This window comes from Gobius niger (assembly GCF_951799975.1).
Source record: "Gobius niger genome assembly, chromosome: 18".
Classification (NCBI taxonomy): domain Eukaryota; kingdom Metazoa; phylum Chordata; class Actinopteri; order Gobiiformes; family Gobiidae; genus Gobius; species Gobius niger.
The window spans coordinates 9627930-9651947 of NC_136869.1; the positions used below are offsets into that span (position 1 = coordinate 9627930).

General features: G+C 41.6%; 1 protein-coding gene across 2 annotated transcripts; it reads right to left on the minus strand.

The window, feature by feature from the left end:
- Positions 1 to 3414: 3414 nt before the first annotated feature.
- Positions 3415 to 23294, minus strand: tnk2a (tyrosine kinase, non-receptor, 2a). 2 transcript variants are annotated; one of them, XM_079576569.1, is made up of 22 exons: positions 23060 to 23294; positions 20216 to 20284; positions 15822 to 15959; positions 13923 to 14085; positions 13604 to 13674; positions 13112 to 13330; positions 11814 to 11963; positions 11602 to 11697; positions 11115 to 11296; positions 10919 to 11045; positions 10114 to 10260; positions 9884 to 9978; positions 9295 to 9489; positions 8423 to 8514; positions 8295 to 8339; positions 7991 to 8223; positions 6759 to 6974; positions 5907 to 6565; positions 5565 to 5700; positions 5395 to 5490; positions 5029 to 5156; positions 3415 to 4036 (listed from the first exon to the last, which is right to left on the minus strand). In XM_079576569.1, the coding sequence occupies exons 3-22, from the start codon at positions 15951 to 15953 to the stop codon at positions 4030 to 4032; spliced, it is 3189 nt and encodes a 1062-aa protein (XP_079432695.1). In that variant the 5' UTR covers positions 15954 to 15959; positions 20216 to 20284; positions 23060 to 23294; the 3' UTR covers positions 3415 to 4029. The 2 variants fall into 2 exon arrangements, with proteins under 2 accessions (XP_079432695.1, XP_079432694.1); XM_079576568.1 differs by lacking the exons at positions 3415 to 4036; positions 5029 to 5156; positions 5395 to 5490; positions 15822 to 15959 and having other exon boundaries at positions 5514 to 5700.
- Between the last annotated feature and the right edge of the window lie 724 nt (positions 23295 to 24018).

A 24018-nucleotide genomic window follows, 5' to 3' on the forward strand; every position in this document is an offset into this window, starting at 1 on the left:
GCAGAAGAAGCAGAAGAAGAAGCAGAAGAAGAAGAAGCAGAAGAAACTTGTATTTCTTGTATTTCTTTATCCTTTCAGTAGGGCTGACCGATATGGACAAAATGTCATATCTCGATATATCGATACGATATAACTATGGATTAGGTGAAAACTAAGAATTTCTCAGAAAAATATAATCATAATACAAAAGAGCGCAGCTTTATTGATGAAAATCTATATTGTTTATATCTTGCTTTTTAGATTTGAATATTTTGAATGGTCATATCTCGATATCAATACCATAACGATAGCCCTATTTCAGAGCTGGATGTTTTCATGACTTATCTCAAATAAAATGTGTTACTACATTTTAGTCAGATTTATTCATTCATCAGGGCTTTTCTTACCTTCGCGGTCTGGGTCTTCTTTAATCCCTCTGTAAAAAAATAAAAAAAATACATTTTAAAAAGCAAAAGGTTTTCATGTCAATGCCCAAAATATCTGTCGTTACTACAATCCAGAAACAATTAAGGATGGACTCAGCAAAAAGGAAAACGCGATGTCATCCAACAGTCTGCGCTGGTCCCTGTGTGTGTGCGGAGTCCGCGTCATAAAGGCCCTGCTACTCATTATTATTGCGCATAACGGGACCGGGAGCGTCCCGTCACTGCTCTAAACTCACCCGTCGTCCACCTCTGCGGGATCCCAAAGCTCCAGCTCGTCTTTCTGCTTCACATTTGCCATATTTCACCAGATAAAACACACACTGTGCTCCGTTTTAAATCAGAGCTCGAGAGCTAACGCTAACGCAGAACACAACACACGGAGCTCTTTTCTGCTGAGTTCCAGCTCACTACCGCCCCCTACTGCTCACATTCTTTAGATTACAGTTCTAAGAGTAAAATACATTTCATTCAATTGACTTTTAGACCACAGAATACAATCAATTGAAAAATAAAAGCAGTTGAAAATGTATGTATGTCCTCCTATTTCTTCGCCAAACTAAGAACTATAAGAAAGGTGGAAAAAAAACAGCATAAAACGTAAAAACTTAAATACAGTTTTAATGTTGCCATTGTTTAAACATACCATTGGTCAGCTGAACAACTGAGCTCTCGCACAGTTTACATGAAAATGCACCTGAAGGATTAAGGAAAGTAGAAAGTTACCATATGTTACGCAAGCTCTCAGTCGTACAGGAATTTCCCATTATAGACAAAAGTTCATAAGCGTCTGTCTTCTATAGAAAGCAAATGTAATGCCTGTTTAATGCCCAATTGCAATATATTTAAAGGCCCTATACCTGATTTTTTTTTTTTTTATTGCAAACAATGAAAGGGTGTGCACCAAACTCATTCCTAACATTCCTAATATATTTGTAGCATCCACATTCTTTACAGGGACAAGTTTATAGGCAAATTTCGCAACTTGCAGGGTCACTTTTCAGGGTCACTTTCACAAAAATAGCCTGAAAGTTCACAAAATTGATACAAATGTTTCAGAATTTGTTGCACGCTGTTTTCCCCACACGTTTGAGTTTACAATATACTAAAGGAGGATAAAATCATTTTCATTCAATCGGGTATAGCTCCTTTAATGCCACAAACACTAAAATCTACGCATGTATTATTTCAAAAGATATGGAAACATGTTAGATTAAGCCCAAGAAGTAAAATTTGGATATTTCAAAAGGAAATTTGGCAAATTGGCACTAAAACTAAACTTTGGACAGTCATTTTGTATTTTTGGCATAAAATATCAAGCAATATCATTATTTTCAAAGAAATTTAGATTTAATTCTGGCTGCACATAAATGCATTTTCAATCACATTTAAGGCCTTGATTTTGGCACAATTCAGTCAATGATTTTAAAAGCTTTTTGATGCATCGCAGAAACCCTGATACTCGTCCAAAAAGCTTGGTTAGCGACAAGTAGTAACAGGCTGAATAAAAACCTTCAGTTTGGGAGAGGTTTACCTTGTATTTGTAGGAATGTAAAACCTTTTCCTGCTGAGCCTCACAACGTCCGAGGACATTCAGTCACATTAAAACAACTTTAGTTTTCAAGTAGAGTAAATAAAACAGTCTCATAGTTACTGCAGTGCATAGCAGAAGTGCAAAGCCTCACAAGCTGTACTTTACAGCACAGGAATAACACGGCAATAGGATGGAAATACATAGGAACTAAGCGACTTCAGAGTGCATAAAACAACCTGGTTTCCTGGTGATTAACAGTCTTTATGTATTACCTTAAAATGAATAATGTGTGCATGTGTTGAAATGACCATATTACCATGTTACCACAGAGCAACAGTGTTTTAGTTATGCTACTTTATCCTAAAGACCCTTTGTTTGTAAACATTGTGGGCTTCGCTGGAGGCAGGAAGCTAGATTTCTATCTATTTCCATTGTAGCTGTTGTCATAGTAACGATAAAAAAATGTCTAACTGTTGTTGGAAATATCAGATAAACCTTATTTTATCGTCTCAAATGTCATTCCTCTTGTTCTTGCACCTTAAAGGGATATTTCAAGATTTTTGACATAAGGCCTAAATATTTTTTCATGCAGTTCTTATATTTGAAGAGTTTTGTGGCGCTAGGCTAGTGCAAGGCTAGCACATTTCTATGGTATCAGCTAGCCTACATTAAAAACAGTCTGACCCGCTCCACAGTGCACCTGCGGCAAATCACTTATAACGCCAGACTAACCATATAAATGTTTGTGTCGATAGAACCATTTTAACCATTTTGCATTTAAAAGAACTTATGTTTGAGCAGCATCAGCTTCGTGGTTGTAAGCTGTGCGGCGGCGGAGTGATCTGCTAGAAAATAGTCCCTCAAAATGCAATCATTCATGTGATGCAAGGTCAGTTATATTCCAAAAATTATTCCATCGACACAGACATTTAGTGATTTGCCTCAGGTGCACTGTGGAGCGGGTCAGACTGTTTTTAATGCAGGCTAGCTGATACCATAGAAATGTGCTAGCCTTGCACTAGCCTAGCGCCACAAAACTCTTCAAATATAAGCACTGCATGAATTACAAAAAACATATCTCCAGAAATAGGCAACACTCTGGATAACTAGGAAATGACGCGCTATGTCAAAAATCCTGAAATATCCCTTTAAGCCACAACAGGACCACATTTTTAGTCGTAGTTTTACACTTATAATCGCTAGTTTTAGTTTAATATTATTTCTCCTGATCACTTCCTGCCTCCAGCTGATGTTGCCAGCAGCGAAAGGGTCTATTACCATGCTTTACTTACTTACTTACTTTTTAAGTTACCAGGCTACTCCTCCACTGCAAAGAGTCTCAATTGTAAGAAAAAAATAACACTTTGAAATGATTGGATCTGAATTTTAAGCATTTATATTGATAGAATGATTAAAGGAGCTCATATCAAGCTCATATTTCACGTTTATGTAGATTAAGAATAAGAATGACTGTGTGACTTCTGTTTTCTAAATGTAGCCGTGCTTGGGATTGGTGTAAAAAGTACAAGCGCCTCTAACCTCTAATTGGCTCTTACGATATTTCAAGTATTTATGTAATACCCTGTAAATACAAGAGGGACATTATTGCACTTCTTTTGACATAAACAGCAAATATTGAGCATCTTCATTGTTATAACACTTTACTTATTCGTGTGTTATTATATATATATAAATCGACCTGACCAGCAGTCGAAGCATCGTTAATTATTGTCGTTAACATTTTAATACAACATCTTCATATAGGTACGTTGTCACAATAGTATCTAGACGAGCCACACTTTACATGTGCAAATGTCCCTGACTCACTAAAAGCAAAAGGCAAATGTTCGTATACACACTTACCGGCATGTGATTGCGATAGCAACAGCAAAGTTACACCCACATTAAAACAGCCATAGCTACCAGCAGCAACAAACGAGTGCAATAAATAAATAAATAATTAGAAGTCAGTTTGTTCTGTTGGGTTTCATCGAGGTCCCAGTTCACAGTAGAGAATCCGAACGAAAGGAGCACGTCTTCATCCAGTGATTACAATTCAGCCTTGCTCTGTTGTCATTGCCTGGGAATTCAAACACAAAACATTAGAAAAGACCCTATGAGATGTATTTTTCATGTATATTTTTGCTTAATTGAACAAAACAATAAGATATTTGAAATGAGGGTGAAGTTATTAGGGACATTAACTATTCTGGTGAAAGGGATGTCTAACACAGTGTTTCCCAACCAGGGGTACGGGGACCTAGTGGGGGTACTTCGAACTACTTCATATTGTAGAAAGGTGAAACTGAACATAATTTTGAAAGGGATATATTTTGCAGTAAAATGTACTGTTTAGGATAGACGTCGACCGATATACATTGGGCCGATATTTGGGGATTTTAAAATATCGGCTATCGGCTCAAAAAAGTTCCTGGACTGGAAGTGATAGAGTTCCAAATGAGTCCTACCCTAGGCCTCAGGGGAACAGAGAAATATCGCAATGAAAATTGGTTAGCTACAGTTTAATAAATACAGGTTTGACTAAATCTCTTTCAATATGGACATGCTTCCTGTCAGTTTGTCATTCAATCGCTGAGTTAGTTTGAACCTTTTCACCATAATTGTGTTTTTGATCCCAGCGCAAAATGCCGCGGCTAGCAACAGTATGCAAATGCTAACGGCAGGATGCTAATGCTAACAGCAACTAATCAAAGCTGGGACAGAAACTATGATTGAATCACCTAAAGTAATAAAGTACATTTTGCCACTGCTAGAGTTGCCAGGTATTTATGTTTTTACCGGATTATAGACCAGACATTTGGAAAAATCAGCCAAAAATATAAAATATATAAAATAATTGACACAACATTGTCTTTTCACATACATATAGTGCTTTTAAAGTGACTGCTTATATTTGACAACAAGTCAAGGGCCAAGGGGTCCGCAAGACAGAGAAGGTTGGGAACCACTGATGTAGCCTGTTGTGTGTACTTTAAGACTTTACTTTAAATTTCATACATACAATGAGGTATAATACATGTATGATATTGGAGAAAAAAAGTGGCGTGTTACTTTTTGCGGTGAGGTCCGTATGTGTCCAACATGACGGTGCTGGCCTCCTCCAGGTTCCAGTGACAGCTCTGCAGCATCGCCTCACAGTCTCCTCTGGACCGAAGCCCCAGACGAAACAGCTGCTCCACCTACAGACAAGACGGGGCACAACTTTTTATACAGTCTCAGCACTATCAGAGCAACTCAAACACACCAAGACCACAGACATGTCAGGATGAGGAACTCAATTTTTCAGTTTAGACTTTGTGAAGTTTAGGAGGTATTTGAGTGAAACCATTGAGAACTGGTTTAGACCGTAGTTGTAGTAATTCCCCCCCTTTAGAGACCCTCAAAGCACCCGCTGTTAGCTTGAAGTCTGCAGTTCACCTTGAGATGGTTTATGGCCTGAGGAACGCTCCAGCTGTGACTGAGCAAAGCGGTCCGACACTCCTCCAACGTGACACCGTGAACCTCTCCGTGAACCTACAGAGTAAAAGGCAAAGACATTTATACCACCACATTCAGAAAAAACATGGCAATGGTTCTTCCTCACTCGCCTTAGCAATGCTTTGCTCTGGTAGCATGCTGGGATTCGTGGTTCCTCCGTTATTGTTGTTGTATGACGAGTTTGGTTTAGGGCCTGGAGGCTGCTGCACCATGGGTCTAACTGCTGCCAAGTTCGCCGCTCCGTATCTATTCAAAAGAAGCAGCTATAAACAAGGAAATTTCCTCTCTGTGTAGTAAAGCCTTAATTTGTTTCCTGAAAGGTGCTAATAGACTAATCTGTCATGAAATTCTAGATTTATATTTAACTCAAGGCTCAAAAGACATGGGCCGGTCCTGTTGCCACTCTAGCATAACTGAAGCAACATAGTACCATGTAAGATTATTTTGCACACCTTTCCAGATATGCGGGACGCTCTGGCAGAGGAGCAGGCATCGTACTCGGTGGGCTCTCGATCAAAGAGGGAAAGCCCCGCCCGTCCCGACAAACAAGAGGGTCCAGCAGCGACGTAGATGAATAGGGACTTGGAGCGGCGGCTAGTTTGGACGCGCTGCCTTGAGGAGGGGAGGGAGATGAGAAGGGCGGGGAGTTGGTCGACAAAAGCGGCCCCAAAAGTCCCGCTGACCTGCGCGGGGACACGGACTGGGGCGGCGGGGGTATCGCTATCGGGACTAAGGAGAGCGGAGAGGACGAGCGAGAAGCTGGCTGAGAAAACGCGTGGTCTCTGGGCGGGATTTGCGGCGGCGCGTCTTCATCGTTGCCCAGGGAGATGGAGCTGGTGCGGGCCTGGGACTGGTTGGATTTCTGGGACGGACTGTACTTGACGTGGCGCAGAGGAGGGGCGGGGCTGCGGGGAGGAAGTACGGGACGATGTTGTTGCTGTTGTTGTTGCAGTTCTTCTAAACAGGTGGTGAATGAGGAGGTGGTGGAGGAAGGAGAGGGGGAGGGCAAGTAGATTTGTCTGTGAGGGGTCAGAGGGGCCAGGGGTAAGGGCAGGGGGGAGGAGGGGAGGGAGCGTCCAGATGACATGGGCACCTGCAGCTTTACCATCACCTGAGACAAAGAGGCAAGTACACATACAAACAAATGATTCATCCATTTAGTAGTATGAACGATATCTATTCCTGCATGCTAGAATTTAATTTAAACTCTTATTTTTATCATTGAGGGAAGAGAAGGTAGGAGGTGGAGATAAAGTTATTGACCTACAATATAACAGGTAAAAGCCAGCTCAGATTTTCCTCACCTCCCTCTGTAGTTCCTGGAAGAGGTCAGCAGACTGAGACTCATTCCTCGTTGCAATTTTGGCCTCCGCTCCAGCTGCAGCTGCACTTGAGGGCTCTTCAGTCTGGCTCTTGTTGATGGTCCTCACCTCCTGGTCCTCAGACTGATCATCCACCTCCGCAGCCACCTCGTCATAGGCCGGCTGAGGGAGCGGCCAGTCCAGGATGGAGGGAGTATCCTGAAATGAGATGCACAACCACACACAGACTTTTTATCAATGCGGCAAATATCCTTCAGAAAAATGACACACTGTAATAACTGCGAGCAGACATTTGACAACTCCAGAAATAAAGTAGTTAATACAATTTGGATTGCTCTTAGGTCTTAGTTCCTTTGGAGCTTTTTCCAACATAAAGGGTGAATGTGACTAAATTAGGAGCTAAATACAGTAGATTGTCATATTTTTGAGTCAGACTATGAAAAAAGAAAAAAACAGACTGTTAAACTTACAATGGCACTTGCAAGTGTGACCTTTAACTTCACATGAAAGCTATCTATACACAGCGGGAGGAAAATATATGTGAACCCTTTGGAATTTGGTGGTCTGATCTTTATCAAAATCATAAGAATGTCTGCTTGAACGAATACCACCCAAACAGCTACATGTTATCCTCTTTTTATTGACCATAAGATGTGCATTTCACAAGACAGCGTGGAAAAAGTAAGTGAACCTCCTGGCTAAGCATTTGTCTAAGAGCTTATTAGACAAATGTATGCAGACTTTTTGAGTCATGTGTGAGCCAACTTGAAGTCCAGGCCAGCCCTGAAGTGTGGCTTGCCAGCGAAAAAACAGACTACCACTTATTGGACCCAAGGGTTCACTTACTTTTTCCTCCCTGTGCTGTGAATGTTTACATGTTATGGTCAATAAAAATATGATAACATGTCATTGTTTGGGTGGGATTAGTTTAAGCAGACACAGTTTACTCATTCTTATGATTTTGATAAAGATCAGACAAACATTTTCAGACCAATTTAGGCAGAAATGTGAATAATTCCAAAAGGTTCACATACATTTTCCTCCCACTGTACCTTTAAAATGGTAGATAAATGATAAATTGTCTCAACTTATATAGCTCTACCTTCATTAGGCCCAAAGCATTTTACAGCAAGGAACCAGTCACACATTCACTCTCAGATTCATACACCAATGTACACAGACACTGTAGACGTGTTCATCTCTGTAGCCCCTACCTTCAGCGTGTCGTCGTCCCGTTGGTGCGGCTCGGAGAGGGGGGAGGGCGTGGTGGAGCTGAAGCTGTCGTCAGTGAAGTCAATGAGAGACACTTCGCTTTTGGCCGATCGGAATCCGGACGCCTCCCACGGTCTGAGCTTCAGGCCCAGAGACACCCCCAGCTTCTTCAGACCCGAGGACGCGCTGTCATCCTCGTCCTCGTAGTCCTCCATCACAGAGTCGTAAAACGGCTCTGCGCAACAAAGACGCACAAAAATTAAAACAAAACTGTAAAAGGTTATATCATAGTAATATAAGACTTACTTTTGAGCAGAATAGCAGGCTGAGGCGGCCGAGGAGGAGGTTGCTCTAACAAAAAGATGAGACAAGTTGTTTTAGTGCTTTTTTTTTCTTAATCTGTATGATGCACTGTAGGTAAAGTGCTCATTTACTTTTGGCACGGTTGGGAAGTTTGGTTGGTCTTGCCTCAGCTGGGGTTGTACCGAGGACATCAGGAGGGTCCATTGGATTCCCTAAATACAAACTACAGGGGAAAGGGAAAACATTTTGGAAATACTGGTTAATACAAAAATGATCAATACTGTCAGTTAATGGTGAGTCATCGAAATTGTCCATTGGAAACATTGTCTCTTTGAATTTACGTAGGTTTCTGGATAATTCAAGCTGTCAATGTCGAGCGTGAGCGCCTAATCTGGCCCCTGAGCATTTATTTTCTGACGTCTGGATGATTTTGAGGACTATGATGGCACACAACCAATCTTAACACACTAACAATGCAGACAGTGCACTGCTGCCATCTTGTGGGAATAAGTAGCAATACAATAGCTAAAGGGTCACAAGTTTCACAAGTTTCATAAGTAGACACCAACATTTCGTATTTTATATTTGTTGTTTAGTTGTATTGATACTTTCTATTATGAAGCTACTTTTACTAAGCCAGTTTGTCTCAAGTTTGTTCTTTCATTTATTAAAGGTGCATTATGCAACCTTTTAAGTGGAAAAAAAGTTTATATTTGTGCATATTTGACCTTGTAGTGGCCCAGCGAGTGTATGAGTGGTCATCATGGCGCCTTTACGTTTGATCACAGTGCTCTCCAGGATGCTCCAGGATCAACTGTTTTGTAGGTTTTCTGGTGAGAGGGTCCGTCAGCAGTGAAAATCTTCTGACCAATTGATCCTGGGGCATCCTAGAGGCCACTGTGATGGAAATTAAAGACGCCATGCTGAACACTCACAAAGCCGCTGGATCACCACAAGGTCAAATACACACAAATATCAACTTGTAAGGCATAAATGAAGTCACCTGTCTATGCGGTCTGCGAAGCCCCAGCTCCTGTGGGGGTCGGTGTCCCCGTGTCCCGTGTGGATGAAGGAGTGTTTGAGCGGCCGGCTGATGTCCTGCGCCGACAGACCGGCCACAGACGTGACCACGTGACGAGGAAACTGCCCCATACGGAGGGTCCGCCGGTTCTGACCGCGCCACCAGTAATGCTCCGCTCTGAAGAGTGAAATGAGAATGCATGCCTTTATAAAGATGTTAAAAATGAATAGCAGTAATTATGAACATATTTGTATGATGATAAATGGCCTAAATCAGATATATTTGGAAATAGTTACTAATGTTACACAATCAGCAGAGGTGAGGACAGCATTGCACATTAATAAACAGGGCTTTAGAGTTGGACACTTGTTTAACTTTTTGGACATTGACAGAAAACAAGTCTATTCCATCACATTATTTAGTTATGCAGTCACTAAAATGCCTTAGATGTTTGTAGGAAGCACTGGCACTAAGGTAAAGGAACTTCAATTCTATTCCAAAGCTTTCTCCGAAGCTTTGGAAGGAGCTGAAGTATTGTGTAGCTGAAAACAGACAGATGAGTCACACTGACCTCCCCTCGATGATGGTGATGACATCATTCATTTTGATCTGCAGCTTGTCATCTTCCTCAAAGTCCTGTAAAGCTCTCATGTCTGTGGGCATCGTCTGCGGCAGAAAAAAAAATTCACTGTACTATGGCTCATAGTAACTGATCACATAAAAGCAATTCTTGTTATAGTATTCTTTAAGTACTAATAATTGTTATAAGGGGATCCACAGATATTGGTTTAGAGACGATACCTCGAGCAGGAAGTCTCGGAGTGCGATGAAGGTGGGTCTGTCCTCGGGTTTGGGGCTCCAGCACTGCAGCATCACGTTATAAATGTCCTGAGGGCAGTCGTCCGGTTTAGACAGTCGCTCAGCCTCCACGTCCACCTTATGGAGAATCTATGGAAAAGTATTGTTAGCAGACAGTTGATGTAATTTTTATGCCCGAATACAATGTTTTAATTCTTTGTGGAAAAAGAAAATCAGAGCATATTTAATTCCTTTAGATTTGCAAATTAAATACAATGGGAAACTTTTAAAAATGTTTAGGTTTTAGTCAAAAATGTGTCTCAGACCATATTTTTTTGGATTGTCAACAAACGTATGCAGTAAAAATAGTCAAGAAATGTCGTGTGTTTACTGCCAATTAAAATAAAATGTTAAAAAAAGTCAAACCTTGGAAAAAAAGAGTAACTGGTACATGACAAATCGCTTCCAATTACACACAATCCACCTCTGAATCAATCTGAATGACTTATTAGTATCAAATACAACTTGCTAGTAATAAATGAATAAACCAGGGGTCATGTTGTTTTGTAAATGTTATACTGTGCATGACGGAAGAAAGAGGGCGTTGCTTTGACTCGGGTGTGTCTGACTGGTAATGTTGAGTTTAGGTCATAGATTTATTTCTATCCCACAGTTAAAAGTCAAGATTTACTCCCATTTCCTATGACTCAATCGACCATTACACAGTATCTGAATATTTTCTAATCTCATTCAACTTCGCCAGATATTATTTACTGCTTTGAGCTTGGCATCAAATTTAATAGATTACCTGACTGCCATTGAGTCCCAGCCACGGCTCCTGCCCGTGTGTGAACATTTCCCACAAAGTGACTCCGAACATCCAGGTATCGGACGCGTGAGAAAAGGAGCGAGACTTCAGCGACTCGGGAGCACACCTGATAACCAATTACACATTATTAAGCAATATTTTCAGACATTAACGAGTCCAGAAGCAAACCACCCACCAGGGGAAAGGGATCTTGTGGCCCTCCTCCATGATGTACAGGTCAGTGTGTGTGGGCAGGGCTCTCATTAGTCCAAAGTCTCCGATCTTCACGGTTTCGTTCGTGGACAGCAGGACGTTTCGGGCTGCAAGGTCTCGGTGCAGAAAACGTTTCGACTCCAAGTAGGCCATACCACAGGCCACCTAGGGAGAAGTATTACATTATACGAGAAAACACCCAAGTAAATATCTTATTGTAGAATAGGGTATGTCTCTATATGTAAGCTAAAAAAGAGCAAAGATATGCTCATTCTGGGACTGATACGGTCTTTCTGTACAATTCTGACACTACGAAAAACGAAGCAATAACCCACACGTTTGCATATTTGGGTGTGACACAAGAATGCGGCGAGCCTGAAGGAATGCAGTGAGCGAGTGATGTAAAGGGGAAGTTGTGGTCTGTCTCCCTCAGCAGCTGTTGTTGCTTGACTTCCTGTGGTGAAACTGACCTGTACGGCGTAATTACACAGAGAGGAGATCAGGATGTGGCCCTGGCGCTTTCGGAGCCGGTCCAAGAGTGACCCCAGCGGAGCCAACTCAGTCACCTACGTACAAAAGTGAGGATTCAGCGCATTGTGAGCGAGCACAGATGTTTGAGTGTTTGCACTACGGCTATTTATAACGCTCACTGGGGGATATGGGACAAAAAGAACAACATTACCATTTTCATTGGCTGAGTGAGGACGATCCCGTGCAGGCGGATGAGGTTCTGGTGGCTCAGCGAGTGCATGGCGTTGACTTCTCTGATAAAATCGTCCAAACCGTCTGAGTCCAGCACACCGGCCTTCAGACACTTCACAGCCACGGACAGCTTTAAAAAAAAAAGGTGAGACAACTGAGAATGAAATCAATGATTATGACACCATTGTGGGCTTAGCTTGGCAATAAAACTAACTCGCATTGAAATACAAGTAAAACTCCAACCTTGAAATGACATTCTGCAAGTTTTAGGGTAAATTAACAGACACTATAATTCAATCAAATAAAGAAAGAGGGAAATGGGATGAATTTATAGAGATCTAACACAGCCGCCATCTTTGACCCGAAATAACAATGTTTCAGAATCTCTGCAAACCTGGATCAGGAAAGATATCCAGAAGTATGGCCTATTGCAACATTTTCTGAAAATGTAACTTATTTGACATATTTTCTTAATGTAGGAATGAGTGTGTTGTTTTTTTTATCTCTAATGTTTTTAGCGAAATCAAAATATACAATAGACATCGTTGCAATAGACATATATATCGCTGTTACCCGTTGATCCATCAGTTTAGTTTTATCATATAAAACACATGAAGACTGTTTTTCCTTAAAGGGACTAGATGCAAGTTGGTCATTTTATGCTCACTACTGCCCCCTCAGGTCTTACACGTAACTGGAGTCTATGTTAAGCTCGTGCATTACGGCAATTCGGACCCGAAGTAACAACTTTTTTGCAGGTTTTTAGAAGCAGTTGTGGTGAACAGGTCTGAGCTCATTCTACACATTAGGACATGGCTGGAACATGTAGGGGGATGAAAATACTTAGTTTTAACATTTTTAAACTCCGTATAGTCCCTTTAAGTTCGGGAGCAGGACCACATTTTATGAACACCCTTCCAGTTGTCACTCAAGCCGCCCATTTACCCATCTCGTCCAACCTCCCACTCTCTTTACATGCCCTTCTTTCAGGTATCGGGCCAACCCTCTTCAAAGCCCCAAAATCGTCATTTTAGGAAGACCTACAATACTTACTAGGACTGGGACAAAATATCGTTTGCAATACGTCACAATACTACTTTGATGTGATACAGTATGTGAATAGTTTCGGAAATTAAGCATCGCCCTACTACCTACCTACGTGATATTGATATGTGACTTTCACCTTTTGAGCTAGCTTGCCACCAAACTTATACACAAACCTAACAATTACTGACCACATGAAACAAAGACAGCAATGTACAATGATATGTCCCTCACCACTCTCCCATTGGGCGCGGTCCACTCCCCCCTGCGCACCACCCCGAACGTCCCGTCCCCCAGCCTCTCGAGCAGCTGCAGCTCAGGTTCTCTGATGAGGCAGGTGAGAGAGGCTCCTCCGCCCTCACCGCTGCTGCCACCGCCGGGGCTTGCCCCACCGGAGGCCCCCTGAGCACAGGGCTGCTGGGTGTCCGAGTCGGGGCGCTTCACTGGGAACACCTAAAGAAAAGAACAAGGCTTACAATATACTAAAAACGGCCCAAACAAAACTAAAACGGGACTGAATTCAGAAATGTTGCAGGCGTTTCTGTTCTAGGGTGAGTTAAATTGAAGGCCAGTTATTTTGCAATACAATGTGTCTTCTTGCATAATGACTATTGCACCTAATATTGCAAAAAAGATAGTTTAGCAATAAATTAGCAGCCTGAGGGAAATACAGCCATATTCATAAAAAGGAAAACCAAAAACTGCCTTTGCCTGCGTTGTTCGAACCTTGCTCATCCAGGACTTGCGTTTGTAGAGTGCTCTTCTTCTCTTGACTGCCTCCCACAGCCGCCTTTGGCCTGAAACAACACAATCAGACGTGACTTTCAGACCTTAAATCAATGCGAGTCGTGACTGTCCAAATCCCAGACCGCTTAGACTTTAGAGACAGCGGCTGGAGAGAAATAAAAGGCAAGAACACAGACACAGGGCTGAATGAAGCTGCACAAAGGAATCTGAAAGCTTTGTGCGTATACAGAGCCAGTTGGTAATTGTAACTATTCAAATGTCAATCTCTCAGCGTTTGTCGCTGATGTTGCAGCCATACCTGGACGCCCCATGCCGATCTTCTCCAAATCCTCGTTTTTAACATAGTCGAAGTGGGACAGCCTGGTGACGTTGAGCTCATCTCGGATTCGGACGAAGTATTGTTGAAGCTGGACGTCCGTGAGGAGCTCCAGAAGCCACTCGGTCCCCTCCTCGCACTGCATCTGCAAACAGGGAAGACGGTGTTAGATCTAAAATTAGTCGAGAGCCAAATATGCAAAGTAATGGTGCAGTGTAAGCGGATTCTGTATGTCCACCTTTAAAATAGGATTTGCTCCCATAGAAGTGTTTACACCACAGTAAAAACTAAAATATATAACGATTGCTGGAAAGCTGAAACAAGTGGAGGCTTTAGGAAAACAATCTAGTCTTTAAACTTTTAAGCTCGAAAAAGTCTGAACCTAATCAAAGACACAGATGTTGACAGGAAATTGGTGTTTGCTGGAGGGGCAGACAAATGGACACTCGTAATGGAGCAATAAAGTTAAGTGGAAAGGAAATGAAGGAGCTACTGCGTGCTCCTAATCGTCTTGGCGACACGTTGACGGCACCAGCAAATCTTACACGGCTAAAACAAATCAAATCAAACTTTATTTAAAAAGCACTAAGACAACTTTGCATGGTTTTCTGTACAGTGTTTGACATACTATTTTGCAACCAGTACAGTTACAGACTAGCCATGAAAACAGAGTTGAAATTCTAGCAGTTTTGTTGTTGCTATTGAGAGCTGCCCAATATATCACCAAATGATCGTTATTGTGACGTAATAACCACAAGAAACCACTGTATGTAGAATCACTCTCTCTGACAAAGGCTTACACGTTAACACAGCCGTATGGAAACTCTAAATGTGCAAAATTTCAGTTTGAGACATGATTTTTTTTTCTTTCAAATTGAGTTAGTTTGCATTGTTTTAGTGCTGATATTGTATGTCTTTATGTGTGGTTTGAACAAAATTTGCTGAAAAATGAAAAGGCATTGTTCAACATTTTTGGACAATTTAAAGCTGGGGTATAGGGCTGAACAATATGGGCAACATTTCATATCTCGATATTCATGCCAGATATCTCGATATCAATACAATATGATATAACTATGGGTTAGGTGAAAAACAAGCATGTTTTAGAAAAATAAAAACATAATACAAAAGAGTGCAGTTTTATTTATGAAAATCTTTATAGTTTATATCTTGCTTTTTTGATTTGAATGCTTTGAATGTTCATATCTCGATATCAATACAATAACGATATATCATCGCTTTTTCAATATTAATATCTTGACTGTTCATATCTCGATACGATAATGATATATCTTTCAGCCCTACTGGGGTAACTACCTTTTTATTGTTGTAGAATTATTTTTGCCACCTCAGAATATGTTGTAAACACAGCAGAAAACAGACCTTGTTGCATTGTCTTCATTTAAATGTTTATAGAGCGATGGAAGATAGAAGTAGAGTCTAAATTAGCGCCATTTATTTTGGGGGTGGTCACTTTAGCACCGCTAACTTTGAACAAGAAAAATCACGTACCCCAGCTTTAAATCACCATAAGAAGTTGTTCAGTGTAATGTTATATAATAATAGAACAATCCAATCAGCACACTTATCATATATATATAAATATAAACATTAAATAGTGGTGACAATGCAAATAGTCAGGAATAAGTCCAGAGTAGTAAGTTTATATAAAGCATTAAGTCATATTAGTGCAATGTTCATTTCCCCCAGTTTACCACAGCTCTATAACAAAGCCAGTCGTCTTTTGTAGTAGTCTATAGTGAAGCCAATTAGCCCCGCCCCCAAATCACCTCAGGCAAAGGCACGCACACACACAGGCACACACGTACTCCTCCTCTGAACAGCAGTCTTTACACCTGAAAGCAACATCACAGTCTTTACCATTTGTCCACTGCTGGTGCTGCTGCTGCTGCCTCTCACCCTCCTGCCTCTCTCCTCTTCATCCTCATCTGCGTCCTCTTCCTCCTCCGCTCTGTTGAACGGCAGCCGCTGGTACATATAGCTCTCCCCCATTGCAGCCTACACATAAAACGCGTTCTCTCAATGTGTCTCGTCTCTTCCCTGCTGCCGGCCGCGCACCTCCGCCTCGCCTCTCCCTCTCTCCCTTTCTCTCTCTCTCTCTCTCTCTTTCTCTTTTGGCTAATCTCGTCTCGGCTCCATGACCTTCTCCTGCCAATCGATACGCGCATGCACCAAAACGAAGGGCTAGCCGTATCACCTACAGCCTATCCAAACACTCCCCCCTTCTCATTTTCCCAGACGGTGCACCTATGTGTCTCCTATCCCTTTATCTCCATGCGGCCCCTCCTAGCTCAGCATCAGCAGCAGCAAATCCCAATGTCCGTTTGTCTGATGTTGTTAAATAATTTAGCGTTTTTTGAGGAGAAAGAGGAGGGGAGGGGTGTGGAGGAGAGAGAGAGAGAGAGAGAGAGCACGAGGATGCAGATATCACCGATAGGCTGAGCACAGATGGAGGTGTAAATGGATGAATGAGCGGGCCAGTGAGCAGAGGGGGAAAGAGACGGCTGACAGATACAGATGGTCCTGGTGAGAAATAATGAGATCAGCCTTCAGTCCTGATTTAATCCCTTATCAGTCAATTGTGTTGTAAATAATGCAATGGATGGTTGTTAACAAGCGGATCAATCGAGTGTAATTGATTGGTTGGAATAATTAGCACGTCATTTTGGAAAAAAAAACAGAATCATCTAGAGCGGGGGTAGGCAATGTCAAGCCCGGGAGCCAAATCCAGCCCTCCAGCAGAGAACCTTTGGCCCTCAAGATGATTTTGAGAAATACATCAGAGTACTCATTTTAAGATTTAAAGTGCTGTGAGAAATACTGTCAATTACTTTAATTAATTTCCAAACAGAACACTGGTCCGATATTAAGTACAACACTGGCATTTGCAGAAAGTGGTGCTTTACTTTGGGCTACAATTCAGAAAATCAGCCCTCGACCAAGCAAAAATGCCTCCTAATCTAGAGAATCCTCTAAAGCAATGGTTCCCAAAGTGGGGGTGGCCTTGGGTGGGGGTCCCCAGATGATATCAGGATGAAAGAAAATAAAAAATGCTACTGATTTTAGCATATTTTTTTTGTGTAAAGCAGCATACAGCATGTGAAATCCATTTCAATATTAAAAATAAACAGTTTAAAGTAGTACTAAGTAACTTATGCCCCTAGAGGCCATAAGCGCCACTGCAGGCGTCGTAGCAAGTTGCGATTTTTTAACGTATTAATTGTCCGTGAGAGTAAATACTACGCTGACAGAAAAGACAAAGAGAGAGAGGGATATTGTTCATCCAATTACACAATGGAAATCATTTTTTTCACTCAAACTTGGCTGTAAACACTGTCTAAGTGGCACTAGCCAACAGTTAGCTTTGCCTGTTAGCCTGTTAGCTTCTTCTTTGTGATTCTATTAGTGTGTATTGGTGCTCCGGTCCAGTGGCAGTCAAGTTGCAATTGTGGTTTTCTGGCCAGAGACACCAGGGGGAGATGAAAGACCCCCCCAATCATCCCTTTAACACTTGTATTACAACAAGAGGGACTACATCATAGATTTATTAAGGTAAACAAGTTAGTATTGCTTTAAATACATATTAACTTGATTTTACAATGCTTGTCTTCCCTAAAGTAGCGTAAGAGGCAAAAACGTTATACAGTGGAAAGTATAACGTTAAAAAGTTTGGGAACTCCTGCCCTAAAGCAGTAGTGTGATTCCCAAACTTATTCCCTGGAGCACCCCAGCAGATGAAGCTGTCAGGCTGAGCCCCCTTAGCCCAAAATTGTGTACCCCAAGAATGTGTCAAAACATAAAAAGTATTTATTAAAAAACAGAAAAATTGATATTTAACTGTTTCTGCACCAGTACTCTGAACATATATGAAATATCTCGGCTACAAACTCGGCTTTAAACCTTGTCTTTCTACTGTATAATAGTAATAATAATAATAATATTAAAGCCGCAAGCGGCATCGAACGGCCCTCGCGGGCCGTGCCTCCTTTAGCGCCTCTGTTGCCACAACCCTACCAAGGGCGCCAGCGTTGCCACACTGCATTTTATTGCACCGATGTGCCATTAATCGTTGTCAGTAAACATCAAAACAACATTTTTAGCCCCTCCATGTGAATAATGGCTCCAGCCTGCAGAGGGCGCTAGCGCGCCCGTAATCTTTTTAATTTCACAATTAGCGTCAGACGGCCCTAACGGGCCGTACTTCCATGATCACTGTCCACAAGCTCCTGACAGGGGGCGCTAACGCGCTGGAGTGTTGCATAATGTGAGATTCATGTGTCAGTCCCAATACGATAACATGGGAGGCCCTGGGCGTCACCATAGCAACACCGTACAAAATACGATATGGGTCTCATTGGCTTTTTGGATCGGGACGCCATCAACTATTTTTGTGCCGAATTTCATCCATTTCCGACAAACTAATTTTTTTCCCATAATGCAATTTTTCTTCTGCACCTGGAGGGGGCGCTATCGCGCCCAATGTCACTTTTTCACATTTGTTGCGTCCAGGGGTGAAAGGTCAATAAAATGTATATTTCCGATTTTTAATCGGAGTTTGTTTGTGCGAATGGGAGCGATTTTTAGTTTTTGATGAATCGCAAAATACTTCGGAAAGATTGCGGCTTCGCCGCAAACAAACCGTAAAACTTAGCCAAAAAATTTGGATAACTTTTGATGCCCCACATCTCGAGATGAGCTGGAGCGATTTTGAGCTCATTTGGTGAAACGCCCTAGGAGGAGTTCGTTAAAATGCGATGTCAGCGAAAACGCTGACTCAGCATTCTCCGGGCTTCCTTTGAAAATGGCGGACTTCCGGTTTGTCAGGGGGCGTGGCCACAATAATATTTTTTTTTTGTCGTCACATGACGAATATTTGTACCAAATCTCGTCGCTCTACGACAAAGTTTACTTCGGCCCCTCCCCCATTGGCGTAATGTATTTTGACTTTTGTAGGTGGCGCTGTCGCGCCATTTTTTTCCCCCCCAAAATAAAACACATATTTAAATTAATTTTTCACCAAAATTGAATTTTGGGCAAAGTTTGGTGAGTTTTCGACAATGTTCAGGGGGTCAAATTCCTGCTCAAAGAGCAGAAGAAAGAAAGAAGAAGAAGAAGAAGAAGAAAGAAGAAAGAATAATAATATTTCCGAGAAAAACAATATCGTCGCTTTCGCGACGATATCATATTATACATTTTTGGAAAGCTTTCAACGATCCGCACGCACCCGTGGGGTTCCTGGGTGGATGACGAGCGCTTCGCGCTCGTCATCCACTATATACCCCCATTCACACTATATACCCCCATTCATTTTAATGCAATAATAAGTATAAAGGGCCCACACCTCTGGTGTGGGCTGTCACTGTTTTACACGGTGAGTTTACGGTTGACATGGGGACAGCGCTTCGCGCTGTTTTCGTGCGCTCCGCGCACTTAGGTTCAGTGCGCTGCGCGCACTGCGCTGTGATTGCGATTACAATAGGCCCTTGCGACGGCAGGCCGCTCGGGCCTAATAATTAGACATCCTGAAATTACTGATTTGATCAATATAGGCTTTATATCTATAGCCTAGTAGTTTCAATTGATACAACATGTGAAGTTTGCTTCTGAATCTATAACATGTAAAGAAAGCTATTATATGTGAAAATAAACATGTTCTTTTAAAATCCAATCCATCACAAAATCATATCTCTTATTTCATCCTCTCCCATGTTTTGTCATGGCTGAGGCTCTAAATATAGACCATCTAAATTTAGCCTGATTCAGAGTAATGCAGTGCAATGAGCTAGAAACACTTTTATCCCAGCTTCAGCATCAGCCGTTCCACCAGAAACAAACACTGCTGGAGAGAATATGGATGAAATATGTTTAAGACTTAGAGCATACAGTGCTCAAATGAACTTACAGTGTAATATTGTGTGTATGGCGTGTGCAATGAAGGAATAAATAAATGAAACGGGCCATGTTGGCTTGTCGTAGTGCGTTATGTTTGGCTAGATTTCAAACCTATGTGGTAACTATTTTTCATCACTTATTCAGGTAGTTTGAAATTAATTGACATTTTGGACACCGGCAATTATTATACTAGATTCTTAAGAGTATTGCATGTGTTGTTTGAACTTTTATATTAGATATGTTTGATATTAACTACAGCTAGGCCAAAATTAATAACACCTAACATACTTAAAACCAATGAATGCTTATTGGTGAATGCTTATTTGAAATCTATGAAATTCCTTTTTGGAAGTATTTCTCACCGTGTCGAGGGCTTGTGGTTCACCAGAGGTCACCTGGAAGACGCCATGAATGGAAAGAATGCACCGCACCTGAAGAGCCAAGCACCAGTAAAGAATTAAATTTTTAAAGCATTATTGATACAGTTCAGATTATTTTTCATATCTGAGTCTAGAAAAATGCTCAAAACAAACCCTTTGTCACATTAAAAGAAAACACAGGAGATACTAGAGGTAGGAACCGCAACAGCCTGAGCAAATAACAACCTGAATGTGAGCAAACTGTGGCAGTCAAAAAGGATCTGGCAACCCTAAAGAGACATCCATATTTTTCCTGTGACCAGCCCAGACACAGCTGTGTCCACATAAAAGACACACTGTGCAGACTGAAAAAGATTACAAAGTACTAGCTAAGTCAAAAAGAGAGTAAGTGATAAGATAGCATAATAATAACAGAAAATAGATTAAATTCATTTCTAAAGCGCAACTGATCAGATAATTTACAATGAGACAATATAACTCCCTATTTTTCTCAGTGACTGTTCGTTATGAGAAGTCACTTAAATGCATGGACTCCTTAAACCAGTGGACCTTGGATTTACTTCATTATTTCATTCATTCAATCATTCATTTGTTTGCAACTTATTTAAATGTAGCAAAAATCCTATTTTGGAAAAGCGAGTGATCAGGTTTTGACATGGAGGAACTAGAAGCAAAGAGGAAACGCCATGTTTCTTCACTCCAAAAGGAAACAGACTTCCTTTTCCGTTCTTTAATCAAAATATAACATTTTCATACCAAAAACAGCATCGTTTTTCATCTCCAGTGCAATACTTTACTTAGGGCAGCAAGAGAGTTTACCCATTCCCTTCTGTCCTACCTCCTGTGCAGTACATGACATATATTGACCATACTTTGTGGGAATACCCAAATACAGCATCCCTACAGGCAAGGCCGGATTTATGAAGGGGCTTACAGGGGCTAAGCCCAGGGGCCCGGCAGGTTGAAGGGCCCATGGGCAAACAGAGAAAATGTGTGCTCAGTGCGGGCTGTAAACTAGTTCCCTCTCTCTTTTGCATACCCCCTCACATTTTTCAGATGAATAAACCCGAAAATGTACCAGGACTAAACCAGGACAAAACCAAGACTAAACCAAGACTAAACCAGGACTACACCAGGTCTAAACCAAGACTAAACCAGGACTAAACCAAGACTAAACCAGGACTAAACCAGGACAAAACCAAGACTAAACCAAGACCAAACCAGGACTAAACCAAGACTAAACCAGGACTATACCAAGACTAAACCAGGTCTATACCAAGACTAAACCAGGTCTAAACAAGGACTACACCAGGTGTAAACCAAGACTAAACCAGGACTAAACCAAGACCAAACCAGGACTAAACCAAGACTAAACCAGGACTATACCAAGACTAAACCAGGACTAAACCAAGACTAAACCAGGACTAAACCAGGACTACACCAGGTCTAAACCAAGACTAAACCAGGACTAAACCAAGACCAAACCAGGACTAAACCAAGACTAAACCAGGTCTAAACCAAGACCAAACCAGGACTAAACCAAGACTAAACCAGGTCTAAACCAAGACCAAACCAGGACTAAACCAAGAATAAACCAGGACTACACCAGGTCTAAACCAAGACTAAACCAGGACTAAACCAAGACCAAACCAGGACTAAACCAGGACTAAACCAGGACTACACCAGGTCTAAACCAAGACTAAACCAGGACTAAACCAAGACCAAACCAGGTCTAAACCAAGACTAAACCAGGACTAAACCAAGACCAAACCAGGACTAAACCAAGACTAAACCAGGACTATACCAAGACTAAACCAGGACTAAACCAAGACTAAACCAGGACAACACCAAGTCTGAGCCATTTTCATTGAGTTGACACTTGGAAAAAATATGTACCTATTGGTCTGTTAAAATGCATGAAAATGCACCATTAAAATAAAAAAAAGTCTCTGTGGGAGGACCCCCAGACCCCCCTTTTAAACATGTCCCCCCACTAGTCTGGCAGTAGCAGAGGTTCTTCCACGAGAGCCACGGAGCTCAAATTGGGGTCATTATGTTAAGCTGTTTTTTTTTTCTTTCTACAAATTTGACATTTTTTTAAACTTGTACTATGTTTAAGAAGTTACTTCTAAAAACAAACAAACATTCATTTATCCTAGAGAGAGAGAAATCAGACAGACAGACATACAGCATATGTACAGATGTTGTTATGGCGGTATATAAATAAATATTGAGTGATTATGGGGGCCCTGAAAAAACTTTAGCCCCGGGGCCCATTTTACTTAAATCCGGCCCTGCCTACAGGACCCTTTGTTCACTGCATGGTTTAATTGGATTTTGCTAAAATTGAAGTCACGGTGTGTCCACTTAGACAATTCTCAAGGCACACTGAGCAATTGTACAACTGAATGATAGTAACTGAGTGAATTTACGCAATGACAGTCCAGAAAATATGCCAATGCAATAAATAGATGAACAAACTGAAATGATCCAATAAGGATAGTAAGCAATTTTGATTGATAGAAGAAGGGCAGCTGATTTAGGGCACCCAGTAAACATCTTGACATTTCAGGTTACTTAACACTGCAGCATTGACTTCATGGCTTCAGGCTGTCTACACTACTGTAAAGCTGATTAGCTGCAGTCACGTTTGTCCAGTTAACCACCTGCCTGTCCCGCTACAGGAGGAGTATGTTGACAGGAGCACAAACACACGCACACAGTAGGATCCTAACCGGTTCATAATTTATGCATTTATCCCGCTTTAGCGCAACACATCGCATCCCAGTCCAAAACTACCATTCGCAAAGGGGGAGGAAAACAAACCTCTTTCGCGTCCACGGACTGGGCTTGGATGGAGTCGGTGCGTTCTTCTTCCGCGGGTCGTTTCTCGCCTCCCACTCCGCTCTCTGAGGCTCATCCCCGGGGAGATGCCACGGCTGTGCCCGAGAAAGGGTTGACACTTCTCCCGCAGTCCCGTTATTCCTGCGCTCGCTTCACTGTTGGCAATTTCTGGCCGCCTCAAGAGTGAGCGTCTGCCGAGATTTACGAGGAGCGTCACCGGTGCGTAGGAACCACAACGCGCGGCGGAAGTGTTGCTTGTAGCGGCTGCTCGTTTCAAAATAAAAGCGCATAAGGCCGAGTTTTATTGTGAAAAAGTGAGAACACCCTGAAGAGGCGCATTTTGTAATAACACTTCAAAATGTAATAACAGTTCAAAATGTAATAATAACTTCTTTGTGTAATAAAACCGTAATTTTGTAATGAAGTGCCGCATTTTGTAGTAATTTTCAAATTTTGCTTTAACTTAATATATAATGTGATCAAATGTGCGATAGCTTTCCCTGTTTAAATATGGTTACGTGAAGCTACACAGAATTAAACTATGTGGATTTTCTAAGTGGATAATAAGGGGAACTATATTGTAAGGCGTAATAATACCAGAAGTAAAGTGAAGATATTACTGCACGGATGTCGAACTACTCCTGACAATATAGTTCCCCTTTTTATCCGCTTAGAAAATCCATATTGTTTAATTTTGTGTAAATATACTTTATAGTGTAACACTTCACGTAACCATATTTCAATAGGGAAAAACGTGGAAGAGCTTGGTCTTCACCTTCTTCACCTCGTTTGGAGCTATAGAGGAGAGGAGGAGAGGCTAAATGCTAACGCCGTCTGTGCTGTGTTTACGTGACTGAGGGCAGGCATGAAGACCAGACAGGTACAAACGATCTCGTCTAAGCTAAGGTAAGAACATATCTCAGTATGTAAAAACAGTGGCC